The 21,327-nt window shown below is 49.0% G+C and overlaps 1 protein-coding gene across 2 annotated transcripts in view; it reads left to right on the top strand.

Moving 5' to 3' along the window:
* Positions 1-21,327, top strand: part of LOC144473979 (transcription factor hamlet) — a 70,061-nt gene that overhangs the window by 25,536 nt on the left and 23,198 nt on the right. For both annotated transcript variants that reach the window (XM_078188353.1, XM_078188351.1), the window contains exons 2-3: positions 14,173-14,559; positions 15,535-15,731. In XM_078188353.1, coding sequence (XP_078044479.1) covers positions 14,173-14,559; positions 15,535-15,731 — 584 coding nt within the window. The remainder of the gene's footprint in view (positions 1-14,172; positions 14,560-15,534; positions 15,732-21,327) is intronic.

The raw sequence follows: 21,327 nt of genomic DNA, 5'->3' as shown, positions 1-21,327 counted from the left end.
CCTTGAAAATCCCAGATAATTCAACCTTTTTTTTTTTTAATAAATTGTTCGATAGCCGTGACGCGCTTCTACTCGCAAAGTAACAACAACGAAGTAATTAGCTCTTTTGAAATATTCGCTTATACGGAAATTATTTAGTTTCTTTGCGACTACGGTAATTACTAAAATGTTCTACATTTTCCAATTCCGTTTGTACTGACTTTAATAGGTCGCAAATAATTTATTGATATTTGAAGTTTCATGTATACTTGTATAGCAAAGGGTTTAAAAGTCTGTTAATGGATCTTCCGGTAGTAAAAGCGCCGAATCTCGAGAGTCAACGCTCTCTCGTTGGATAGGTGAGATAGATTTTTATTAAAAGGTGTGCCCCGTGGAGACGTTCAAGGGTCGCGACGAATTCGTATTTGATGAGCGTTCGTTTCGAACCGTCGACGAAATTGAATCTTCTCGCGCGCTTCCGGCGCGTGGGTGTCGCGAACTGCCGAATTCCTTCGCTGGCGGCTGTTCGATTCTCGTCAGTTATTTATCGACCTAGTTGTTCGGCTTCTACGTTCGAGCGGACAAGGGGCTCGAGACGAGTGTCACCGCGATCAAAATCGAATTAGGCCGGGCGGAAAGAAGAGTTCGTTTCTTCCCCTGCGAACAATTACGGATGAGTTATAGATCTCCGGTTATTGGCTACAAATCGTCGACAGAGAACAGGAGAGAGAAAGAGAGAAGAGCCGGCGATTTCTCACGCCTCGGGCGCGATCTCAACTTTTTTAATCGAACTTCTCGCGAAGGTCGACCGGGTTAACCGCAGACAATGCTTCGACGAGTGCCGGTTCAAGAAGAACGAATCTTTGCCGACGGAAAAAAGAACGGAGAGGAACCCTTCGATTTTTTTTTTCACCATTCCCGTCTTTTATTCCCGACGAAAACGTGAAAAGGGTAACTTGACTTTCCGACCCCTCTAACGAACATCCTATACTGTTTTCGCAAGAGTTACGCGACGATGCATCGCAGGTGGCTTCCGCAAACCCTCTCTGATCAGTACGCTGCACATCTATATGCTCTCGTGACAATCACAGATTCGTGAATTGCAATAAAACGTGCAAACCTACGAAAATTACAGGATCGTTATATTTTTACAAAAACGAAGCTTATCGTTGATCGCGGACATTTATTTCCGATTTCAATTTGCATCTGTACAAAAATGCAATTCGAAGCTGTTGGAAAAGATAATGTATTGAAAAACAAGAGAATTGTGCCAAGATCAATGTTACCATATTCGCTGTACCGTTTCATCAAATTTTGCTACCGATGATTACCGGAGTCGAGTTCGTTTATGGCGCATGAAATTTTCCAGAAGGTTTCCATGATCAGACCTTGCCGCGACCATAAGCATCGCTATGTACCTTCAATTACCGTTCGATCCGTGACACCGCAGGGTTTCCTTCACCCCCGGCAGTGGAACTTCACGCCCTTCGTCCCCTCGTTCGGTTTCGCTGCAGGAAAAAGGAAATGCTCGTAGGACAAAACGCGCGCAGGTTAACTGATGCCGCGATCTTGCAGCGTAGAAAAACATGTTACTCGTTTCGGGCCCTTTCATCAGCGTCCCAAAGGGTGCATGTGACGAGTCAACCCCCGGAACGTCTCGCAGCCGACTGTCCATCGATTACTCTTCCACAATTGCGGATATTTCGACGGAGAGACGCCGTTAGATCGAAGATATTCGATTCCCAGATGGCTCCCCGTGCCCCCTCTTCGAATACCTCCGCCCTTCTTTATTTTTCTTGCCCCGATACCGTGCAGTTCCGACCTCTCTCTCTCTCTCTCTCTCTCTTTCTCTCTCCAGCTTTCCTCTGAATAGAATCATGGGGCTATTCTTCCAGCCGCCGTGAATAGAGCCGGAGGCAGTCTATTCGCACGTGATGGAACGACGACTGCGAGAGATATCTGAACTCTTATCTCTCGGATTGCGAACGCGACTGTCGGATACTGTCGATTGTCCGGGCGACAATTGTCCCCCGGGTTTTTCCATACTCTTAACGAACATCCGAAAAAGGGGATGCGGGATTCACGCGCGCGTATCTCCAGCATTGCTCGTTGTTTTTCAAAGCGCTCATTATCTCGAGGATGGAACACAGACGGTCTCGACAAGGGGTTCGATAATGCTATCTGTTGAATGAGGTGTGAATCAATTTCCGCGAAAATTACTGCAGATCTTCCGATACGTATTGTTTATGCTAACACGTTCTCGAGCGACACCACTGGCTGATATAAAACGATGATAGCTCCGGTAAAAACACCGATAAAGGATTAATCAGAAGTCGTGATTTCAAGCTTGACTCGAGTCCTGCGAGAACAGAGAGGGACAAGGACGATCCCTCGATCGTCGAACGACATCCCTCTTTCACGGTTTCTCGTATTTCCATTCGTCGCGAGGAGCCCGGCTAGGGCGGCGGGGGCGGTAAACGGTCAGATCGTATCTGTGTCCCGGCGAGAACTGGCCACCCTCCGCTACGCCGTGCCCGGCCTTTCTTCCTCCGCTGGCAGCCCCTCTCGCAATCAGGGAAGTCAGGCCACGAGGTGGCCGAGGATTTAAACTTTCGAATCCACTTTATCTCGCGCGCCACGATCCCGCTTCGAAACGGCACCGGTCCAGCCGTAAGGGATGCGTGAATGCGCCGGCAAACGCCGAGGGACGGTCAGCGGCGCATTGTTGGCCTTGTTTACGATCGGCGCGTGAGATCCGGCCGACCAGATTCGATTCTTTCCAGACGCGATTTATTGGGTCGGGAAGCTCGAGAAAATTGAACGCGATCGATCCCTTTCCACCAGGATTCGACCGAGAGCGGCTTAGAGCGTTCACGGTCCCGTTCGGATAACGGAGCCGCTGCTCCTTGAAGAGCGCGGCTCGATCACTGCTGTGCGTCAACTGAGACATTTGCATAGTTAGAAAATAGTTCGACAATCATACTCAGATCAATGTACCCTGAATACCACGTTGAAGATATCTATTATCAGTACACGCTTAATTAAAATATTATTGCTTTTATCCATGTACTCTTTTGTACACTGATACACGAGTACACGAGCACCGAAATATATGGATAATACAACACGTGTATTACGCGGGTACACACATCGTACATTGGAGCATACAGTAGCTAACATGTTATAAATGTCTTATATTTCCTTTATTTAATTATTTTTGTGCAACAAAATATTTTCTGACTTTTTCCAACTAATTAATAACACATCAAACATTAATCGATAAGTGAACAGATACGTTTCACCTGGTGCATGATCTGTTCCGGTGCGAACAATTAATGTATTCACATTTCCCGGCAAAAGACGGTTCCTTTAAACGGTTACAATATTTCACGGATGATACTCGTCTATCAAAAATATAATTTTACACGCGCATCGTCCATGCACGGCCAGGATCTTGATCTCTATGGTCGCTCGACTATATTCTCTTAAGCGATCGATAGATGAGGTGTTAAGAAAGCGCCACGAACGGGGTCGAGTACGGAGGGCGGGAGAATGCCGTGGAAGATTAGGCGACGCAACGAGCCTCCATTTTTCCTTAATTACGATGTTGCGGGACATAGATTACGATGTTAGCTCTCGCTCAAAAACATCTGTTCCCCTTCCTTCCTTCGGTCGCTACCCTTGCGCAGCTTGCCTCCCGCCAAGGGCTGATATCCGCAGGGGTTTTGCCCTTCGATCTTCTGCTCTCGCAGCGAGAAGAGCTCGCGGAGAATTCGTGGAGGACGCGTGCCTCGTTTAAACAGCCCGGAGCCGAACCGACGCGAAGAATCTAATTAGAATGTAATCGTTCCGATTACCGCCCCGATAATTTCGCCTCGAGCTTATTTTTCCATTGCGGCCGACCTAGGTCGTCGACGCGTCCGAGAGAAACTATGTGTTTTTCTATGGAAGTTTGACCGAGCGAAAAGTTGTCGAACGGCCGGGAGAATGTTTGAAAGAGTGGACTCGATAGAGGGGATGAAAGGCGGGCGAGGAGGGACGGATCTAGATAGACCGAGCCCGGCAGCGGCCCGTAGAAAATTAATGTCGGACACGAGATAAAATTAATTTAACGGCGGGTTACGCCTGCGAGCCACCCGGAGGCTGTTTGCTGAAGTCCGGATCACAATGGCGAAATGGCCGTGCTGGTGGGCACCGCAAACTTCAACCACCGCTAGCAGCCGGGGCTGTATCGTCGTCGCCACACCGTCCTCGACAGGGAACAGCGTGGCTCGAACCAAAACATAATTAGCCTGCATTGTTAATGCATCAATATTTGCACGCTGTCCTGCCTTCCTGGCGCAGAGGCGGCCCGCGCGCGCGGCTCTCTCTCCGCGTTTTCCAATAAGCCTGCACTTTGTTGCGCCGATATTACGCGTATATCGCTGTTGATTCTCGCTATTGCCTCCTCCCTTTTCTCTTTCTCCCACTTTCGTGGCCGCCGTGTGCCAGTGTTCGCTGCTGGCCAGGTGAGCGACCGTGCCAGCCAATGTTCTCCGCATCCGCGTTTCGACGCGCTTACGACGAACCGCCACGCCGCGCCGCGCGGACTCGTTGTTTCCGCTCCGCGATGTAAACTTGATGCACAAACCTTCCTAAATTAATCCCGCGGCAGGCCGCCGCCGGTTCGGCGAATGACGTGCGCCGGAACGTTTAATTTACCAATGAATTTTGACCAGCGCCGACCGCTGTTTGTCGATAACAATGCGCGGCCCGAGCCAATAATTTTGTTACTTTTGCGCGAAATTATGAGCCCGGCCTTTGTAACTTCCCGGAAAATCAATATCGGTCTGACCACCCCCCTCCCGGCCTCCTTCGTCTAATGAAAAATTGAAGCCCGGTCGATCGACGGCGAAATATATTATATCGCGGCTCCGCGGAACGGAAAAGAAAACGGGATCGTCGGAGCTCGAGGGGGGCCCGGAATCGCAACGAGAGGGAGACAGAGAGAGAGAGAGAGAGAGAGAGAGAGAGAGAGAGACTTGCTGAAAGAGAAGCAGCTAACGCGAGGGTGTTGCTCGTGCACGAGCTCGAGCACGAGCACGGGAGGGCCCAATGTGTACCGGATTTTCCCTACTTCGGCCGGTTCCGGTCGCTCGCGTGCCACAATTCTATCGTCCGCATCTGGATCTTCTCCACGTCCGTCGATCTTGACCCCGTGACATGGATCTCCAGGCGGAAAGGCACCTTCGTGCGCGAGCCTGCAATTACGTAAAACGGTATCCTCCTCCCTCACGCGCTAATAATCCTCCGCTTGCCCCCTTAGAACTTCTTCGGGGATGTTGGAACGCATCCGCGGGCGAATCGGTGCCGCTTCGTTCGCCTTCCTTAACCGAAGTCTGTAATTCAGACCTAAGTAACTGTACCGAGATATCTGTAATTCGTTTTCAATAGCAATCGCAGTAAAGTAATAAAGGCGTAGCCAAGTGTGAAGTAGCGTGAAAAATTTTGAAAGCAGGTTGCAGCTAATAACATCGTTGCCATGCCCTGCTCACACTTCGGCGAACAAACGAAGCCTAAACGCTCGATTGGTGTACCGGTTCGACGGTTCGGAGGCTTCGGTGCTTCGGAAGAAAGAGAGACGAGCGAGAAGAGAGCGCGGATCGGGAAGAGGGCTGATAAAATCGTGCCTCGGGCTGTAAAATCGTTGGGTGTCTGTGTCGTTGGTAGCACGCGTTTAAAAATCGTTAAGTCGAAAGGAATCTCTCGGCGGGGGGAGTGAGTGGATCGCGAGGGGTCTGCGCGGAGAGACAAGCTGCAAAGTCTGTCCGAAAGAAAGAGGGGCGTCGCGACGGCAAGAGGAGCAGGAGGAGCAGGGAGCCCCACGGCACAGGGTCTTCCGTTAGTTGATCGTCTTCCGGTGACTTCCGGTGGCCTCTAACGAGGGACAATGCTTCTGGTACACGGTGTGCACGCGGCGCGCAACAATCGCGTCTCAAGTTCCTCGAGGCAGGAGGGCGGTGCTCCTGAGCCTCATAGAGAGCCTCGCACGCTCCTTCTCTCTCCTTTCCTCCGGTTGCCTTTCGTTCCCTCTCCCTTCCTCACCTTCGCTCTCCGCGCGCGGTTTCTTTCTTCTGCTCGACTACTTATGCCACATCAACGTGGCTCTCAATGGCGCATTAGAGGGCAGCGCAACGAAAGGCAGCCAAGGCGTGTGCGTACACAACGCGGAGAACCAACTCGACTCGAACACAAATTATAGACTCCCGTCACGACCGTTGAGGCGACTCCAGCCGTACACGTACCTACGTTCAAGCATACGTGGATCCACCAATCGCTATTTCGGGCACTCACGGACATACGTGTGCCCCCGTTGCTAAGGGTACGCGGACGGGGACGGCATTCACGGACACGCACGTCTCCCGATCCTTTTCACCTAGCGTATCGCGTTCGAATGATTATTCCTCTCTCCCTTCACCGTTCCATCCCTCTTTCTCTTCTGCTCTCGACGTCTCTGAACGATCTTTCTCTACTTCTCTTTCTCCTCCTCTTCTTTCTCTCTGGGTCGCGTCTTTGTCGACGGACGCGCAAATCGCTTTAGGGTAGATCAAGAAGTCGACGACTACGCGGACTCTCTCGGAGGACCACTCGAGCAGCAGCCGATTGTTTGATCGGCATCGAGGACCGACTTCTTTCTTCTTCCTTCCTCGACGAGTCGGTCGCCAGCGCAATCTACTTCTTTCTATTCCGTGGACCGTTAACGGTCGACCAATTCGGTCGACCAGGGAGAGAGACGTGTCCTCGTTGATCGAACTCCTTCGACCTGGCCCACCTCGAGAGACTCTTCCACCCAAAATGAATTTCGGTGTGATTTGCATACGCTTTAGGAATCACTCGTCTCCCTGATAAATATTTTTTAACGTTTTCTTGCCAACGCGTTCATTGTCCAGGCTCGATGTTCGGTTTCTACGGAATATTACAATTATCATAGCCATGTCGATCTAAACGAACGGAAATTGATTGGCGCGATGCAAGACGTTACATGCGACCGGGACAAATTATGTAAAAGTATAATATGCGGAACGATATAATGAGACGGTGGACAAACAGGTGTCTAGAGACTTGCGACCATTACAGTATCAATTTTGGTAGAAATTAAACTGTAGCAGTTGAATTTTCGGCGTTTCAATGGAAGAATCTGCCGGAGAAAACGCAGTAGCGAACAATGGGCAGGCCGAGGACACATCCCCGTGTATCTTGTCGCCGTCGTTTGACAAGCGACAGGCGGTGACACGCCTGTAAAATTGCTTCTCCGGTGGAGCGAAAGTTGCCGGGCTCGACGAGGCACAGAGCACAGAGGAGACAATTTTCGGGGGTGTGAAAAATATTAATAACACCGGTGTTGCAGCGTAAGGGATGAAGGGCTTCCGAGAGTAAGGGATGGCATAGAGTCGGAGGCCGAGGGGGTGGCTGGGTCAGAGGAGGGGGTGGCAAGTGTTTCTGTCAGTTTAATAGCTTCGCGCCTCTCCTCCTCCCCTCCTTGCCTGCCCACCCCTAGGAGTCACCCCACATGCGCACACTTTGCCACCGACATTACGGCATCGTCACTCTACGTGTCAGAAGTTGCGCTAGACCTAGAAGCTCTGCTTAGATCTGATAACCCTTTGATACTCCCGTTATTTATTACCTCTCCGGCGTCGCCGTCATCGGCGACGCCGACCTCGACGTCGACGTCCTGCGTCCCCGAATCGATCAGCCCGTTCTCGGGGACGGCCGGGAACGAGCGTGTGCACGCAGGCAGCCTGTGTCGACTGCCGAGGCGTCTCGCCGCACCTCGCCTCGCAGCTTTCATTCGCCGAAGCTGCTTCTCCATTGACCAACATCTCTCGCGTCCCAAAGAATTTTATTCTACCCCCGCGCGGCTCGCTCGCCAAGGTAGAAATCGGAGTCTCCCCGCGATTTGTCACGGGGCCGCGCGATTCCAACGAAGAACGAGGTGAGATCAACATCCGAGGGCGCGGAGACGTTTTTATGCCGGTGTAAATCAACCCTCTGGCCAAATATCGCGAGCGTACGAAGGGCACCGACATTGCCGGCCATAAAGAACGATATAACTGTGCGCGACACATGTCTTCCTGCCTCTGAAACACGCTCCCATCGCCCCCGCAACTCGATTTTCAAGGTACCAAACGAAGATTTGTTTCGACGATTTTCCGTCCGCTTATTATTAGCCGCGGTCTCTGCGACACTGATTTATCGTCTCCCAGAAATTTGAACCCCGGCTTTTTATCTTCGAAGAATCAAACGGAATAACCGCGTTTTTGTGAAACGATCGTCGAACTGCAACGACTCGCAGTTTCCGTTGGACGTTATTGAATGCAAAGAAAAGGCGACTCTGAAACTCTACTCCTTCGATTGACTCCCGAAGTCAGCGTCCAGATTGACGCGTCCAGACCGCAATGAATTGCGAACCGCGGTCGTGCCGAGAGATCTAGACAGGCCCGTGACAGCTACTTTCCGAAGAAAAAGGTGACCGAGCCTGTCCAATAAAGATTTCGATGGTTGTTCCACTGACCCTGACTCCGCGTGGGGTCCGCTCCGACTGCCGTGCTTTCTGGAGCGCTCCTCGACCGAGGGTTCAGCTGGAAAAAAAAATGTTCACACCCTGATATTTGACCTCTGCTCCTGCCTGCAAATTTCGCGTCTTCTGCGTGGAAATCGGGTCGTTTTTATTCCGAAATTTGAATGGATTACGGTTGACGTCTTATTCTGGAAAAATCATAATTCGCAGCTCGGTGTGCGATCTGCAAAAATTGGTGATTAATAAACATCGGATTTTACGCATTTATTGCAAAGATTGATGAATGAAATAAAGAATAGTCAAAATATTGTAAGAATTTAAGAACACTGTTACATTATTTTTAACTGATAAAAGCTGTTAAAAAGAACAGATAAATTTTTGTTAAACTCTCGTTCTACACGACTGCTGGACAAAATTTTTATTTAGCACAAAAATCCTCTGAGAAATGAATAAATAATGTTATTAAATAATGTTTAAAATATTGAAGCTGCGAAGAGTTTCTCACAACGCAGACAATTTTAATTCTACACAAAGATTCCGAGTTTATCGAAAGATACGCTTTCGTTAGAAGTAATGTTTCTAAGAAAAGCTACAATTAAATGCAAATAGGATCTGCTACTGCTTCAAACGGATCAAACAATGATTACCTACTTTATTTCGATAGAGGAACATTTCAATCCTTTGAGGAGTTGCAAACGTGTAATTAAATTATGAACATAACGGAAGATCAGGATACATTGTTCATTGTTCTCGGCATTCGGGTTTTTCATAGAAGACTATATTCTCGGCATTTTTAAAAATCCTCGTTCGCAAAGAGTTAATAGGCGAAGCAAATTACCGAGATTGTAGCGGATGGAGATTCACAATCGATAGATTGTCAATCGATCAGGCCTAGCACAAAGGGGTGCTTTTTTCGGCGGATCGTTGGACGCGATTCTCGGGCCGATCTTTGACGTTCGACTACGAACGTGTCTGGTTCGTTATCAGTGTCACGTTTTCCGATTCCTCGTTGTTGCCCCCACCCCTGTCGGCGGTCTCTCAGACTCACATAACAGCCGCAGGCAGGCAGGCAGGCAAGCAGGCAGGCAGGCAGAGCCGGGTTCCTCCACCAGTGTAACGCGGTCTCTTCTCTCGTTCTCGTGCTCTTGCTCGCACTCTCGAGGGATGCTGTGGCGCGCTGGTGGGGATCCGAATGCGATAGGGGTTGCTCCGCCCGTGGGCCAACCAGAGGTCTCGATGGAAGCGGCTCCGCCACACCCCGTGGATCGTCCCTGGCTTCCCTCGGGAGCCCTCGTCGTGCCATCCTCTTCTCAACAGATTTCGGATCCTCTAGTCTGCCAAGAGCCAGCTGACACGGAGCAGCGCTCTTCTCGTTATCCATTTCTTATTTCGATCGCGTCTTCGCCGGGCCTGCGCCGCACGACCGCGACGCGGACTCCCACGATTTCTCCGCTCCGCAACTCCGCTCGGCGGTTCCGCTCCGCGATTCCGCTCCTCGCCGAGACAGTACGCTCGACTGCCCCCTGCGAGGATCGCTGCTACCCCCCGCCGGGCGTCGCGCCGGCAATCTTTATCGCCGCGGAGCGACGATCATGCGTATCGATCCGCGGATCATGGACAGCACGATCCGCTCGGAATTTATCGCGAAACCCACCAACCAGTGTGTTGAGGTGTGAAAACTCTTGTGGCTCGGGGAACATGTGTGGACAGTGTCGTTGACGTTCTATGCTCGAAGATTCCTCGGAGTGTCTGTCGCCCACCCACGCCGATTACCGATGAATTGTCTCGATCTATCGCGACCCATGGTCGACTACAAGATGAGTGGTAAGTCGCACGAGCTTCTGCCTTTGTCGAACGGCACGTACTACGATTTCGCATGTGCCGTTCGTTCGCGACGGAAACGAAATTACAGCTATAGACGGTCGAAGGTGAAGTGCCGCCGATAACGCTCCGCTCGTTAATGTTAGGCTCGCGCTACAGGAAATAACAACGATACCGCGGGTGTTAGGGATCATTTCGTATCTATTTTTATCGCATTACGGTTCGATTAGAGACGATCGTTCCGATCGATTCGCCGTGGATCGCGACGTGGGAGCGTCGAGAATTTTTATTCGACATCCGTTGCCAGTATCGTTGCTAGTATCGTTGCGAGTATCGCTACCCGGACTCGTGTCGTTCCATAAGAATGGCGGCAGAAGGAAGTTGAACCGCAACCTATCCGGAGTACAAACTACACGGATTCGTTCACCCGTTCAATTTCTTTTTCTATCTAATTCCGTGACACGCTGATAGCCTATCGCCGCTCCTATCGAAGATACGCGGATGCACGTACGTATGTTTCGTGATCGCAATTTTTAGTTGAGCTGGCGATCGCAGCCGGTCCTTCTGTTCTAATTAGCTCCGGAGATAAAGGAGCTTTAGACTTGCGAACGGAATCGTTTGACGAGAACGATAGGAGCTAATGGGGACCAACGCGCGTTCCATCAGGATCCTCGTATCACCAGGATGTCCTGTGCGGTCGGAACAATGCGGTTTACTCGCTTGCGAAGAGATTCGCAATTTGCTTAATTATCTTTTCCGGGATCCGTTCAGGAACGTATATCCAGAAAATTAGAACAAACCCTTTTAACGCTACATCATATTAGACTTGCGATGATGATCGTGAACAAAAAATCAAATTCCGTTCCTTTTGGAAAAGATTAACAATTTTTATTGTCGCAATGGTGTATTACATCTATTATAATATATTGTAATCTATAACATAATATCTATAGTGTATAATATCATATTTATAATATAATAACTGTAATATATTCATTATATCATATTTATAATGTAATATCTATAATATATTCATTATATCTATTATAATATATATCAGACTATAATAGATATAATGGACGTATCGTAAATATACGTTTGTAGCATTAAAGAGGTTGAAGGCTATAAATATCTGAGCTGCCAAATAAGTCATGCTTGAAGCGGTTGACACTATCTCAAAGTTCTTGAATGAGCTTCCTCTTTGTTTGTAGTAATTCATGCGGTAACCTTATCATAACATCGGAGTTTATTAGAGAAATGCAAACAGCTAGTTAGGTTCGTCAGGCTTGTACGTTCGAGGTAATTACGTACCGATGGAGTATGTGCTTTCTGAGTTTGTCCTGTCGTCGAGCAAATAGACGAAACACTATAGCCACTCGTAATAACATGTGATTTCGTGAATTCAATGGAATTATCGCAGAAATAAGTCAAGCAATCATAGAGTCATATTCGTAGTAAAAGTAACTGTTCCAGTGTAAAGAATTAATTGACTTAAAATGAATCAGCCTGCCTCGGAAACAGCTCGATCACAGAATCTAGCCATGACGAGCGCCCCAAGTACGTTAATACGCTTTAATTGGAGCAACCTGTTTACCCTGGAGGCGAAAGGGTCCGCGAGCAAAAAAGGTGGGAGAGTCCGGGCGTCTTCCCACGAGGAATTTTGATTCTCTATGCCCTAAGCGGAGCGGCACTCGAGTTCTAATCGCGTCGGAAGCCTCTCGAGCCGCTATCATCGGGGATAATATCGCGTATGGTTCAACAAGTACTCGTGGCCTCTGTCAAGGGAGAGAAAACGTCGGAGCACTCTAGTCCCACAGGAGTCAAAGACCCCTGACGCGTCGAGAGTTTTCCAAATATTGTTGTTGCATCGTATCGACGAGTCGCAGAAGAGGATCCTCGAGCTTCCTATCCGGTGGGGAGCTCGAACACCGCCTCACGTGAGCGATCCTCCTGAATTGGTGGCCTAATCGCTTGTCATGGAATCCTGTTTATTTTATCGATCAGACCGGATATCCGTCTATCGAGGTCGAATGCTGGCCGATTATCCCACCCCAGCGCGGCACGGCGCGATGTAGCGGAGAGAACGTTATCTTTACGATTATTCTTTAAAGGATCCCGCGATTTGCCGGTATCGGGCGAGAGCATCATTCTCCACGGAGAAACACGCTCACGTCCCGCCATCCGTATTATCGTCTGTCTCCGCGTTTCGTGTCGATTAGCTCGCCAAGCGGGATCACAGTTTCCTTTTACGACTGGCTCTCCCGACCGCATAACTCGGCGGATCCTTAATCCGTCAAGTGTTTGCTCTCTCTCTCTCTCTCTCTCTCTTCCTCTCTCTTCCTCTCTCTCTCTTTCTCTTTCCGTTTCCCTCGGGTCAGAATGGAATTGAAGCTGGCCCCGTAAAATTGATAATTTCCACCGGTTTTATTACACCGCCGCGACGGTCCACCAACGCGATATCTCGATCCTGTCGCGGCAGAGAAAAAAGAGAACAGACACGGTCGATTCGAGAGAAATACAGAGAGCCGGAGCATCGTAAAAGTTCCACAATGCGAACGGAGTGGCCTCTTCCTCTTCCCCGGGATACACCTGCGAGCTTGTCGGCAATTTGCTTAGCCTAGCGGATTCACAGAGAGCTTACCCTGTTTACAGAGGACTCTGGATCGTCGCAGGTCTCGGTCTCCATGTCACCGCGCGGACGAGCGCAAACCTCCTAGTTTGTTTTTAGATAGCCGATACAACCGGCCGGGATATCTTTCGATTCGAAGATAACAGCCTGGTATTAGAAGGGCCCGGCGTATCCGGTCCGGAGTTATGCAAACAAATCCAGATTCGGCGGACTCGACGCTTCCGAGGTTTTTTGGGGGTCTCGGCGATCGAGATTATTGAACGAATAAGAGAATAGAGGCCCAGGGGACACTAAGTTACGAAATGCGTGTGGTCGCATCTCGAAGTACGCGTCTTTTCGGGAAAAACCAACGAAATAGTATGGGGGACAATATAGTTCTCGGCTTATCGCGTCAAACATCCTTGGCTCGGGTGTCGCATCGCACGCTCGCCAAGCTTGTAGCTGTGAAAACCGACCGGCGGTCTCGAGGAGATAGTGTTCTTCGATTGCCACTTGTCCTTGTGTGCCTAGGATTTCGTCCAGCCTCTCCGTGCAGGAAAAACGCCGGGGGTCTCGGCAAACAAACCGTTTCTCACCGACATCCACATCTCTCGCTCGCGTTTCTCTCGAAAACACCGATCCTTTCGGGGCAACATCCTCCGACTTTCACATTTTCAGTACTGGCTTCCCGAAAATACGAATCTGCGCTACATGTTGGGAATGAAAAACTCCAAAACGCGTGATACTCGATATCCTCCGCGTAAATATTGCGGAATGCTCCACGGTCGTTGTCTATTTCAATTACTGCGGTCCAAATAACACGAATTCGATATATCGGAGCTTCGTAGTACCGGCATCGAGGTGTTAAGGGGTTCCAGAAGAGTCCGCGTTTTTTTTTCAAAGAACGACCGGCGCGGCCGTTTAAAAAGCCATTCTCGCGTCGGAGCCGGTTCGGTTCGGTTCGATTCGATTCGATCCGGTACCGGCGCACGCAAATCTCGCCGGGGTAAATTGAATGTTCGCCTTGGAGTGTAATCTGCGAATAGAGTTTCCCCCGAGCGTGGGTGGCCTGACCTTTCGTGGCCGATGGCCGCGGGAGGGGAGAGGCCGATCTTTAATCTGTGTCAGCGGTTGTCGCCGGTGGTGAAACGGGAGCCGATTTGTCGCGAGCCCTCTGATCAAGCGATGTCTCCTCTTATTCCAGGAAGCAGCGACGAAGGCGAGTCGACGTCGGGCACGCCGGTCGGCACCGGTGCCGGTGAGAACGTGGACATGGAGGAGAACGGCTCGGTCCGCAGCGGCAGCAACAGTAACAGTAACAGCAACAACGGTTCCAACAACCCGGTGTACAGGGACCTGAAAGCCCTGCACGCGACCAGCGCCCACGATGTCCCGCAGGACTACAACCCGCAATCCAGGCCCGCTTATCAACGCGGCTACTCTCCGGCCATGGACAAGCAGCCGAGCTACGAGAAGGATCCGCACAGACCGCCCTCGTCCAGGGAGGAGGACAAGACCTGGGACTACAGCGAGAAGGCCGACCGGAAGGACTACTCCAGGTCGCGGGACTCCTACAGAAACGACTCGTACCGTGAGTGCAAGATTTTTCTGATTTTCTCGAGAAAAATTCAACCGCGCACACGTCATCGCCGGCTAATTGCGTAAATTAGAATACTGGGTCAACCGCGGCTGTTAATCTTACGAATTACGGTGTAAATTGTCGCGAGACGTGGCGCTTAATTGTCCGGATTAGAATAGTAGGTTATCGCTCGCGGGTCGGTTATCGAGAGGATTTAATTTCCTAAATTACGACGTGGCTGCCACCGGTGCTCGCCAGCCGCGTCATTACTTTCTTGGATCGTACTCTAATTAGTTTTATTACCTATACCGGCGACCGCGTGTGTCAAACGGCCTACCAGGCTCAGGCTAACATTAAGAAGCACGATTCTTTAGCGACTTTGTTTCCGCACGCTTTTCACCTGTGCCGCAACGTTTTGATAGCTTGTGCAATGATCTTTAGTCTCGGATCGGTTAGCGAAATCATTCCTCAACGCTAGAATTATCGAATCAGTCCAAATGACTGGTTTCTTATTTTTCCTTTTACAGTTCATGATATTGCAAAAGTGTTTCTAGCAGATATTTTTAAATAGACTTCTCTATCTAAGCGTAATTGCCATAGAAAATCGTACAAAGTTTAAACAAACATCTCATGGATTTGTACAAATTATTCAAAATAACGCTATCATGAAACCTAGTTTGTAGTAAAATCTTAGTTGCCATCCGTTAAAATTGTTCTGTTCCACGTTTGCTTTGCCCGCAAACTAAATTAAAATAGCTTGCTGTTATAATAGAGGGAGTACAAGCGTAACTCACACCTGTTTCGAAGAGTTAAAAAAATCAGGGCAGTTTATTTAATTAGGTTTCGATCTCCGCGCTTTGTGTTAATTGTGCAATGACTCAAAGAGTAGTATCGTGATTCGAAACATAAAGATCGAGACATTTGACACGCGCGATCGAAGGATAGCGGCACGCAGGTTCGAGGTGGTTACAGCTTTGACGTTCGCAGAGGACGCGATGAAGCAGGAGCAGAAGGAGCAGTCGAGCCCCGAGTGGGTGTCACCTGTGCCAGAAGTCGAGGTGGGAGGCTCGTTGCCCGGCGGTCCTCAGGTGCGAGCGAGGAAGGACATTCCACGAGGTGCAAGGTTCGGTCCGTTCCTCGGGAAATGGGCGAGCGAGCCTTTCAACCACCGCTACGCGTGGGAGGTGAGTTGCATTTCTTGCTTATCGGCGGCTGAGCGACGTTATCCTGGATTTCCGAGCGTCTCGGATAAACGAAGCGAGTTCGTATCGACGGGTTCGCGATCGTTTTCGGAACCGTCTCGGTGCAGAAAGAGCGCAACCGTTCTCCCGGAAACTGAGTTGCATAATCTCCGCGGCATTTTAGGGCTCTCCGCAAAACCGAGGATTCGCAGGCGATATCATCTTGTGTCGGGGTCCTGGCCGTTTGAAAGATGATCGATCTGTTTACGGCTCGGGATCGAAACGGAGGAATACTCTGCCCGAGAAACCAGTGTCAGTGGGCTTGCTATCCTCTTGCTATAATCCTGGGTATTATCCGGCAGATGCCGAAGATGAGAGAGAGAGAGAGAGAGAGAGAGAGAGAAAGAGGGAGAAAGAAAGAGAGAGAAAGGGATTCGGACAGACAGCGGAGCAGACACCTGGTCGGCTCGTTCGTCGAAGGTGTCATCCATGTTGACAGATCTGTCAATTGGCTTACCTTGGACAGTTTCTCTCTTTCTTTCTCTGTCTCTTCTTTCACGTCCCGGTCCTGGAAAATTCTTTCGAGACTGGCTCGTAGAAACGCCGAATCCTTAAGTCGACCGTGAAATCGATGAACAAAGTCAAGATCGAGGAGACGGTCCGTTGAATCGCTACGATTTCGGCGCGGCAACGCGTTTATTTCAAAAATCGATCGAAATTCCGACCATAATAAAATCACCGGTAATGCCGGTAATTTATAAAATTTTCCTCTGATTATATCGGCGGGTCTCTCGACCGGTCAGGCGCGAAAAACGCCAGCCATTATAAAACGGTATTATGGCTCGGAGCGAGTCGGTGACTGGCCGGCGCGCCACCGGTCCAGGGGGTGTGATAGATATGATAGCGGCAGCGTTATGTTACGTTAGCGCATGTCGCACTGACAAAATGTAAATGGCGCCATCCATCTAACTGCCGACAAAAAGGCAGCCGGGGCCAACTGTCGGACCGGCGATTACAGGATCGATTAAAGCCAAACTACCCCTTCGTTTCGTCGGGCCGATCTATCAACCCCACGCGCGCGAACGTGCGAGCGCACCACCGGAGAAAGCATCGCGACAGAGATCTCTGCTCCCGTGAATTCTCACCGTGCATTTCTCGTTGCGCGGAGTAGACGGAGTAGACGCGTCCAGGAAACCGTTTCCCGCCCCGACAACGCGCGGAAAACCCACGGCGGTTACAAGGGGTGGAAAAAAAAATGATTTCTCCGACGAAGGAAATCCGTGGAATGGCTGAAACCGCGATTTACATCACAGTGTTTGTAACGAACCCAACGGTCGACCGAGAGCGCGCGATCCTTTTCTGAAATTGGAGAAATCTAGGAGGGATCCCTTTCGCTCGATTCGCACGCTGTCCCCTAATCCTAATCCTTTTCTCACATTCCCCGGGAAAGAGGCAAACTTCTAGCGCGATCGAAGGGGAACCAGGCCAATCGCAGAATTATCGATACACTCCGGGTCTCCTGCTCGTTGGTCGAAAATCGTCGCATTCGAAACGCGAATTTTCGACTCGTTGATATTAAACTGTTAGCTAAACTTTATACGTTCCCCAAGATATTTTCATTGTACAGCCTGAACCAGCGAATCGCGTTTTATGTTACAATTTCAGTTCAACACATTTCCGTGAAAACAAAGTGAATAATCTTCTCTCATTTTTCTTTTCTTTTAATTTTTAATCTGTATGCCGTCGCTCTAAATCTCCGTGAGTTTTCCTTTCTACAATTTTATAACTAATTGATAAATACCGGTGTACATTCCATAAATAAATAACAATACATAATAATAATAATCCAAACGTAAAAGTCCACAATCTAGTTACGAACAAAAAGAATAGATTTCGAAAAATAACAAAAGTCTTTTTACAAGTCCACGAGAAGATCATATGTTTTACAATACTTACAATTACAAGTTTATCGAATTTTTATCTCGAGGGACATACGAGGGTTATTCCCGTTCCCCGAAATTGCACAAACATCGACAACATCTATTGAAAAGAAGGTGGAGGATACCGAATTACACGGACGAGAAATATGCCCTATGCCGAGCATATTTGCCCAACATTTCGTGGACACTTATGGTACACACACCTGAAGCGGAACGAAGGGAGACGGTTTGGAAGGGAGGTATCGCTGGTACCCCACCTGCCGCGCCGGCCGAGCCTCGTTTTTCGGATCCTCGCGGAGGGCTGGCAGCCAGAAACCTGGGAGGAAGCTAAAAGGGGAGGATCCTCTCTTTCCGGTTGCGTTTTGCTCGGTGACGCGTGATCCGCAGAGTCGCGGCGTGCCTTCGTGGCGACTAAACCAATCTTAGGCTTAGCTCACTCGTCTGTGAGACCCTCGCGTCGAGGGTACCGCTCCAATTTGCCGAGTGATCTCGAGAACTCGCCTCAAATGATCAATCTTGTGGCGTTTATTGTACGGGCTGCCCTTGCCGCGTTCTTCCAGCTCCGATCCATGAGATCTTGTTTTCTATCGATCTCGAATTTTTCGGAAACAACGTAATCGCGTAATTTTCCTTCATATTTTCTAGTCTGCAACCCTTTGCGGTGGTATGTCTACTCTCAACCACCAAAGCTAGTTTATTTTTATTTTTATAAAAAATTAAAACATATTATTGTGTTGCGTATATTTAAACTCTACGAAAGAAATGATAAATTTTGTTTTTTCTTCTTAAACATTTAAAGCCTGCTGATGGAGAATTTTGGTAATAATTCTGTTCTTCCGTCATTATTTCATCGTACAAGTAAATATAGACGCACAGTGAATTTTCCTTTCTTTTTAATAATTTTTGTAACCGTGAAGAACGTAATACAACGAACATGTTAATGTAGGAAAAAATCTTACATTTCTAGCATCGATGATAATTCTATTTCTTTGAGCATAAAATATGAGCAGGAAATAATTGAATATTTGAGACTTCTAACGCTTCTATGAACAATAGACGATGTTTTCGCCTGCCTGAAATAATCAATCGCAGTGTGATCGATCTTCGAAATCAGAACTACTCGGTCGAAAGAAGATAAATGCTCGCTTCACCAGTAGTCTATTATTAATTATTAAAATTAGAAAAATAGCAATAAGCTTATTCAAAAATCCTGCGTGTCTAAGTGCGAAATGAGTTGTGTATTTCCCGAGCAGAGTATTTATCAAAAACGGTTGTTCTTGTAATAGTCAGGATTTCCATACGGGACAGGGGGGTCGTCCGGTTCCGCGATCCGTAGAATCGTTACCCCCTCGAAATTGCCGTTCGCTGCTCGTTGATCGGCATATTGGAAGCATTGTCGATTCTTCCGCGTGATCGCTGACGGTCCCTCTCGAGGTCTCTCTTTTTTCTCTGTGGACGAGAGAGCGAACGCAGCCGAGCCGTCGCAAAGGGCGCGGAGCAAAAAGGAGCGGAAGATCGGTTGTTTTTCATAGCGCAGCGGGTGCACGCGGCTCGGTGATCGCGTGGACCACTTTTCCGTGAAATCGGCTGGAAGGCCGTACCATTAGCGGCGTATGTCGCTGACAAATCATATAAATGGCGACTCTCGACGGAGCGTGTCCTCGCGTAAACCGCACGAGAGCCACCCCACTGTCCAATAATGAGAGGAATCGTGCCCGCAAAAAGAGGCCGCGGCACCAGGCTTTTTCGCCCAACCCCGATCCCAGCCTTTGGCAAAAATCTCTCTTCGAAAACGTTACGTTACTTAATCGTCGGCGACGAGCGTTGCGCCGCACCCTTCTCGTATTTCGCTCCGCCAAGACGATCATCATTGAAATAACAATGTCCGCAACAATGGCTCGGGCTTCCTAGCACGCCCACCACTTTTACTCGAAGCTCCCTCCGCAAGGATTCTCCTCGTCGGATCCACGCAGGATCCTCGTAGGTGGTGAGCTGCTCCGGTATTGTGGATATTATTAAATTCTTGCTCGATGTGGACGCACGTAGACAATCGACGTGTCGGTCGTTCCGGCCGTACAATGCATAACACCGGCGCCCCATTATTCGTGGACATTGTCCAGGTGAACTGGTCCTAGGGGCGTTGCTGGAGGTCAAGCCCCGGAAGTGATTCGACAATGAGCCACATTATGTTCGAGACCCCCTTGCTTCTCCACCTTCTCTTCCTCCTCGAGGCTCGGTCCCGATCCTTCTATCAACGCGTGCACGGCTCTCTCTCCTTTTTGCGAGGTTTTCGCGAATCGGCCCGGAAGGGTGTCGGGGCTCGTCTTGGCGAACCGCGCGGCACGACACCGCGTGACCTTCGATTTCTCAAGGCGTAGGGTTACGCCGTGATTCTCGCCATTTGAATTCGTAACCGGAGCCAGAGAGGCGGCCGGGGAAAATCGGCAGGAAACAAGTGACAATCAAAGTGACGCGGGGAATGTCCGGCTTTGTGAGGCCCGACGTGGCCCCTGGTCATCTATCCCGATCTATGCGAATCCACCGGTCAAGGGAGCGAACTCGCACCCCTTCGACCGTCTCTCTTTCGATCCACGCCCTTCGATTGTCGATTCTTCCATCCATTTCGCGTCCATTCTGCGCGTGACACGCAACAATTTGCCCACCGTTCTTTGCTTTTTAAGAACGCCGATGGCGAATCCGCGAGGTTCGCTGCACCGACTCGAATTCCGAAATGCGGAATGAGGCGACGGAATTTCCGTTCGGCATGCACCGAGGCGCGCATACGTTATCCTTGGCGAGGACGGGAATGCATGGGGTCACGGGCTAACTAGCCCTTTTCTCGAGGATCGGGTTTTTGATTGACGGGTTTGGTCAGGCTCGCTCGCGGCAGCACCTTCTCCTATTATGTTAATGAAGCTATGACACAGCTTTGTACGGTCCGAATCGTTAACGTGTATATTTTGACATTTAAATTCACCGAGGCAACGAGTTCCCGTCTCTACCCTCGAACCTTTTCCCTGCCGGCGAATATCCGCAACTTTAGAAAATTAGAGAAAGTTTTTGCAGCGGCAGCCGATTCACGACGGGACAATTGGGCAAACTAGGGGGAGAAAAATTCATGCCAGGAAATGTATCTTCTATTTATTCCCGTTCCAGAATGTTTACTAAGACTAATGATACTCATAAAAATATATTTTGTCACTATATAAGCATAGAAAGCGTTGCACGAAAATTTAGAATCACATAATGATGAAATTGCACATTTATTTGTTTTGTGATAAATGTTATATGAGAACAAATTCAGGAAAGACTAACAGGTTCGCCATAAAGTTGCGAAGTGTGGACCACACACATTACAAAACGTTCTCGTAAAACCACAATCGTTGCTTTATTGTTAAAATCGTTGCTTTTGGGAAATCTTGAACATAATAGAACAACACCAGAGCTTTCGTCAAACTCCAAAAGCACAGAAGAAACTATAGAAATTTCTGATACCGAAGAATCTCATCTAGATCTTGACTTTTGATTTTTTTACTTATAAATTGTTATATCTAGATATTTCATTCTATTCTGTTACATTGTGTTACATTATAATTTAAAACAATTCCTTTTTACATTATGTTCTTGATTATACATCAATATTATTTATGTCCTCTTTT

The sequence above is a fragment of the Augochlora pura genome, chromosome 8, assembly GCF_028453695.1.
Source record: "Augochlora pura isolate Apur16 chromosome 8, APUR_v2.2.1, whole genome shotgun sequence".
In the NCBI taxonomy this organism is placed as follows: Eukaryota; Metazoa; Arthropoda; class Insecta; order Hymenoptera; family Halictidae; genus Augochlora; species Augochlora pura.
Note: the sequence above shows the minus strand (reverse complement) of the source record. Positions and strands in the feature narration are given on the sequence as shown.